Raw genomic sequence first — 6,283 nt, forward strand, 5'->3', positions numbered from 1 at the left:
AAATAAATCATAAAGTCATCTTATAGTCGACAGTAAATACTTAGAAGATAGAAGGAGTTTTTTTTTCCCCTTAGAAGGTTTATATTGACTTAGTTAAAGGTTCATCACATGCCCCATATTTACCTCCGTATGACCAGATCAAAAGCCAAGAGCATGAGAATCCGTAAGCTAACAAACATAAACAAGGAATATGACCACTTGTTCACTTTGAATGTACACTTCGACATCCAAAAACTTCCATTTCATACTTTCCACAGCACAAATCAAAAAAAAAAAAAAGGCAAGAGAACAAAAAAGAAACCTTTCTTCCAATGCAAACTATCCCGCCTTTTCTATCAACATTTATTCATCACCATTCTTTCCTTCCTGCTTTCCACTTCAGTTCCCCAATCCAACACCATGCCGTCACCCGCCTCCCTCTTCGTCTTCTTCTTCCTCCTCTGTTTTTTTTCATTTTCCATTTCCGATCAAGACAATGAAGCCAATGCCTTCGAGGAATCACTTCTCCACCAGGCCTGCTTCAACACCACCGCGCACGAAGCCTGCTTGCTGCGCATCCGAGGCTCCCCCGCCAGCCGCCTCTCCCGCCCCATCTCCATCCTCCAAAGCGCCGTCCGCGGGGCCATCGATGAGGCCGTGCGTGCAGCCGGCACCGCCTCCGACCTCGCTGACGCCTCCGCCAGCCTCCGCGAGGAGACGGCGCTCCGCGACTGTGCCGAGCTGCTCGGCTTCTCCGCCGACGAGCTCGACTGGTCGCTGGCCGAGATTGGCCGGCTAGTCGCCACCAGCCGTTCCGCTAGCAGCGAGGCCAACCTCCGCGCCTGGCTCAGCGCGGCCCTCGGCAACCAGGACACCTGCCTCGAGGGCTTCGACGGCACTGACGGTCGCGCCCGTCGCCGCATCGAGCGGAGGATCGCGGAGCTGACGCAGCTCGTCGCCAATTTGCTCGCCATGTACAAACGGATGCGGAGCATCATCCCGCACGCCTCTCCCCCGAGAAACAACACCAAGAGGATCCCCGCACCGATTCCGCCGCCGTCGTGGGTGGCGGCGGAGTCAGAGGATCTGATGCGTGCAAGCATGAAGTCACTTCGCGTCGATGCAGTGGTTGCGTCGGACGGCAGCGGGCGTTACCGGTCAGTCAGCGAGGCGGTCAACGCTGCGCCGAGCTACAGCGCGAGAAGGCACGTCATCTATGTGAAGAAGGGGGTGTACGTAGAAAACGTGGAGGTGAAAAAGAAGAAGAGAAATATAATGATGGTCGGAGACGGTATCGGAGCGACGGTAATCACCGGAAATAGAAACTTCATGCAGGGGTGGACTACCTTTAGAACTGCTACCTTTGGTGCGTATATGGAAATGGAACTCATTCCTTCCTTCTTTATTTGGAAAGTGACCTTATTCCTTCCTTCTTGCCTGCAGCGGTATCTGGGCCGGGCTTCATCGCCCGGGACATCACCTTTCGGAACACTGCTGGGCCGGAGAACCACCAGGCGGTGGCGCTGCGCGTCGACTCCGACCGTTCCGCCTTCTTCCGGTGCAGCATCGAGGGTCACCAGGACACGCTGTACGCCCACTCGCTCCGCCAGTTCTACCGCGACTGCCACATTTTTGGCACCATCGACTACATCTTCGGCAACGGGCTCGTGGTGCTCCAGCGCTGCCACATCCACACCCGTCGCCCGCTGCCGGAGCAGAAGCCCACCATCACGGCGCAGGGCCGGAAGGACCCCAACCAGAACACCGGCTTCTCCCTCCATGGCTGCTTCGTCCATGCCAACTACCCGACCTACTTGGGCAGGCCATGGAAGGCCTTCTCGCGGACCGTGATCATGCAGTCGTACCTGGGCGCGCAGGTGCAGGCCGGCGGATGGCTTGAGTGGGCCGGAGATTTCGGACTGAGCACGCTGTGGTACGGCGAGTACGGGAACTACGGACCGGGCGCCAGGTTGAGCGGCCGCGTGGGGTGGCCCGGCTACCACGTCATTCGCGACGCGACGGTGGCAGGCTTCTTCACAGTCCGGCGGTTCATCGACGGCCTCACTTGGCTGCCGCGTACGGGGGTCGAATTCACCGCCGATCTCTATAAATAGCTACCTGTTTACGTGCTAACTAAAATTTTCAGTTAATTAATTAGATATATTTATGCCAGATATTAATTGTTGAATGATCCACCAGTTCAGCTGTATGGATTTGTATTGGATTTCATGGTTCGCTTCTAGTAGAAATAAAATGATCTTTGTCAAAAAAAAAAAAAAAAAAAAAAATCTTTCTTGTCAATTGAAAAGAACACGTTTGTTGAATTCTAAACTTAATCAAATATTTAGACTCTTTTTGACATTTATTAAGCTCCAATTGAATTTCTGTCGAAACGTTTTAGATTTCTTTCATGTCTATCAAATATCTTTCAGATTTGTAGAGTAATATAAAATAAAATCTAACTTACTTAAACTTTTATCAGATTAGAATCATTTGACAACTTGATAGAACTAAATATCTGCCATCAATTTGCTCTTAAGCAAAATTGTTCAACTTTCTTAGCCGTTGATCTGATCATCACATTCATCATCGAGTGATCAATCGTTTATTACTGGAGAAAAAAAAGTTAAATCGTCGTTTTAATGATCCTCAAGACCATCTCATATTCTCACACCAATAAATTTTGTTGATCATAATCTGCTAACTAAAAATCTCTATCTCCCAATTATAATATATGCATGTACATACATGTAATTAACATATACATATAATATTACTAAAATGTCCATACATATACATGTATATATTTTAGCTCGACAGATTCTGACCATTTAGCATTATATAGACAAATGAAACTCTCAAGAAAATTAATCTCAAAATTTACTAAAATAATCAACTGTTCAGATAACAAATGAACCCTTCATTATTATGGCAAAAAGGCGAAACGCTCACCCCAATGCCTCCGCCGTACCCGACTCAAGGTCATCACGGGGGAGGTAAATCGTAGCATTCGAGCGGGCATATGACGAATAGGGTGTAATAGAGGATGGGAAATTTATTCCCCAATTGATCCGAAAATCGACCCTGCCGTTTCATTATGACAAGTTCCATCACATATCAATCCGGATGATCCACAAAGTCAACTTAATCCTTCACTATGTTCGCAGGGTCAATTGTCCCTTTATGATAATCTAATCATTAACACATACAAATATTGTCATCATGAATTATATGATTTATAATCAAGATAAATATTTTTGTTATGTGTGGTAATCATTATTTTAAAAATTAATAAACCCTTGCGATAAAGATATTTACCTTTTTACCTCTTTTACCACCACTTAGGGTCGGCCGCATGAAATCGAGAATTCACGGCGTCGGGCCGACAGTTACTTGCGTCCTCTTACGGACCACCACCCGAGGCACCGGCACCTCACGATACCCAACACCACTCCATTGCCCGCACGCGCCCGTTACTCGTTTCGTCTTCGAGGACCCACCCAGTCTTGCCTTGCAGCCGTCGATGGATGATGATCAAGTCCCTCGATCACCGCCGCAGGGAGGGAGGGGGGCGGATGCGGACATCGGCTGTGGGAAACCTGTCGCCGCTATGTCTCAGACGGAGGAGGCAAAGCAACTGCTGTGGGTGCTCGCCATCGTACGGCCCGAACGCAACGTCGCGTCCCTTTCCTACTCTTTACCCTCAACAGCAGCACGTGCGCATTTCTTTGAAAAATTTAAAATTCGGAAAACCAAACTGTTTGAGAAATTGGCAATTAATTAAATAGAGAAATTAGGCTTTAAAATGGGGAGGAGAGTGGGTGGGTTTGAAGTGGAATCGTGGCAGTAGTGCTCTTCCTGAAGAGTTTTGTTCTTTTATTTCGCCGGAGTCGTAGAAGAAGAAGACATGTGCGGCGGAGCGATCATCTCCGACTTCTTGGCCTTCATGGATGGCCACGATACTATCTCCGGCGCGGAAAGCCTTCCTTCTCACGGTAACGTTCTCATCGTCTTCCTACTTTAATCGATGGGTTTGATTTCTTAAGGTTTGCTTGCGATTTTTGGTGCAGCTGAGTGCGAGAGGAAGAGGCCGGCGGAGGAGAGGCGTCGGAAGACGAAATACCGGGGCATACGGCGGCGGCCGTGGGGAAAGTGGGCGGCGGAGATACGGGATCCGAGGAAGGGGGCGAGGGTTTGGTTGGGGACGTACGCGACGGCGGAGGAGGCAGCGCGGGCGTACGACGCGGCGGCAATCGAGATCCGCGGGAGCAAAGCCAAACTTAACTTCTCGGAGGCGGCGCCGGATCCGACGAGAAAGAAGAGGTCTGCCTCCGCCGCGTGGGAGGAGAGCCCGGGTTCGTCCGGCGAGGCCCCGGTGGCGATGGGGGAGGAGCTGCTGGAGCGGATCTCGAGCCTGGAGACGTTCTTGGGGCTGGAGCACGAGGAGTCGACGGCCGCCTCGAGTGCGACGGTGGTGGAGGACGTAGGGTTAGACAGAGCGACGTCGTGGGATGATCTCCGGTTCGTGTGACGATCGCCGACTCGCCGAGTTCGTTTGACGGTCACCGACGTGTGACGGTAGCCCGCGGACCGCGAGTGGACGGCTGTGATGTGAAGCGTAGCCATTTTGTTATTTCGTGGATTCGAATACCCTTGCCGTTGTATAAAAAATGTCAGCATATGATATATTATTATGATTTTGGAATTAGTATATATTATGCAAAACGTCCTTTTTTTTCTCCTCCGTATTTTTTCTTATTAATTGGAGCTGCGACATGGTAATTGCCTACAAATTTGACTCAATTTCAACATCAACCTGACATTTTTTAGAGAATTTAAAAACATTACTTCATCAAACATTATATATGATTATTTTTTATTAATGATTTTTTTAAAAAAATATAAATTTAATATCAAATAATATATAATATTTAAAATGAATGTGACATGATTAAATAATAAAATAAGAATCATAAACATCAGATTATTTTGAGATTTTTACGAGATCATAATAAATTATCATTAACATTTTAACCTTTTCAAATAAAAAATAATAATAATTGTACTTTTAAAATTATCCCGACTTTTAAAGTTATTCAAATTGAGTTGGTAAAGTAGAAATAGTTTGGCCCATTAAAAAATAATAATTGATTTTAAAGGATTCTTAGCTAATTATGTTATTTTATTACCATCACTTTCATCAAATCACATCTTTCTTCAAATAAAAGATTTTTATTACACAACTTATATTCTCATTTCATTTATCATTTGTTTAGTTGTAGGCTATATTTGATAGGATGTAATCTGTCTTGTAATGTAATCAGAATTATATTACAAGAATGATTATTCTATTTGGTTTAATTTTAAACTTGTAATGTAATGTAATATAATCTCAATTACAAAAGGTAGTGAAGTTTTGTAATCTGGATTACAAAACAAATACTATGTAGTCAATTACATTACAAGGTTGTTGTTTAACTAAAATTTGAATGTCGAATATACCCCTAGTCAATTGCATGCCACCACCGTCCGTCGCTGCCCGTCGCCCGCCGCCGCCACCCGCCGCCGGCGACGACCGATCGGCGGCGGGGACGACTGGCCGGCGACGGTAGCAACTGACCGATGGCGGCGGCGACGACCGACCTATAGCGGCGGCGACGACCGACCTATAGCGGCGGCGACGACCGTTGGTTGCCGGTGGCTACCGCCGCAAGCTCCGACAAAGGTGCGGTGGCCGTCGGTAGAAGTCGCAGGATATTTTTATCATTTTATAATAATACGAATTACATTCCTTATAAAAAATAATAGATACCAAACACATGAATATAATCATCCTTGTAATCAAATATTACATACATTATATTACCAAACGTAGTAATATAATCAAGATTATATTACATTATATTATAAATTTAATTATATTACAAGCTCGATTACATTACGTCCAACCTTAGTTGTTACCTTTCTCATTTCACTTGTCATGTGTTTACTTTCCGTCATTACCTTATCAAACTCAAATTTTATAGTCTTTAAAATACAAAACAAGTCCTTTTAACGGTTTAATAATAATATCAACATCCATATTTTCTACTTGAAAAAATTTACTAATAATGTTGATTGCATATAACGATTTATACCAAATCGTTATTCCAAATAAAAAGTTTAAAAATTTCAAGTTGATATGTCATCAAGGACTCAACTTCATTCTTTATTTTAGGATCCTCATTCGTGTTTATTAAGCCAATTAAAGTGTCTCTTGTTTTTAAAAATTTACTTTCTACCTGACTTTTCTAATGTATCATGA

General features: G+C 45.2%; 2 protein-coding genes across 2 annotated transcripts; both read left to right on the forward strand.

Moving 5' to 3' along the window:
- The first annotated feature begins 395 nt into the window (after nt 1-395).
- On the forward strand, nt 396-2,210 carry LOC121983132 (putative pectinesterase/pectinesterase inhibitor 22). The gene is made up of 2 exons (XM_042536100.1): nt 396-1,345; nt 1,423-2,210. Exons 1-2 carry the CDS (start codon nt 400-402, stop codon nt 2,091-2,093), a joined length of 1,617 nt encoding a protein of 538 aa, XP_042392034.1. The 5' UTR covers nt 396-399; the 3' UTR covers nt 2,094-2,210.
- Nucleotides 2,211-3,814: 1,604 nt separating this feature from the next.
- On the forward strand, nt 3,815-4,724 carry LOC121983133 (ethylene-responsive transcription factor ERF071-like). Its single transcript, XM_042536101.1, has 2 exons — nt 3,815-3,974; nt 4,050-4,724. The coding sequence occupies exons 1-2, from the start codon at nt 3,887-3,889 to the stop codon at nt 4,508-4,510; spliced, it is 549 nt and encodes a 182-aa protein (XP_042392035.1). The 5' UTR covers nt 3,815-3,886; the 3' UTR covers nt 4,511-4,724.
- Nucleotides 4,725-6,283: the final 1,559 nt, after the last annotated feature.

Source organism: Zingiber officinale, chromosome 5A (assembly GCF_018446385.1).
Source record: "Zingiber officinale cultivar Zhangliang chromosome 5A, Zo_v1.1, whole genome shotgun sequence".
NCBI lineage: Eukaryota > Viridiplantae > Streptophyta > Magnoliopsida > Zingiberales > Zingiberaceae > Zingiber > Zingiber officinale.

Coding starts and splice junctions, on each gene's coding strand:
- LOC121983132 (XM_042536100.1), top strand. CDS start 400: ATGCCGTCACCCGCCTCCCTCTTCGTCTTCTTCTTCCTCCTCTGTTTT. Junction 1,346..1,422: donor CTTTAGAACTGCTACCTTTG/GTGCGTATATGG, acceptor TCTTGCCTGCAG/CGGTATCTGGGCCGGGCTTC.
- LOC121983133 (XM_042536101.1), top strand. CDS start 3,887: ATGTGCGGCGGAGCGATCATCTCCGACTTCTTGGCCTTCATGGATGGC. Junction 3,975..4,049: donor GGAAAGCCTTCCTTCTCACG/GTAACGTTCTCA, acceptor TTTTTGGTGCAG/CTGAGTGCGAGAGGAAGAGG.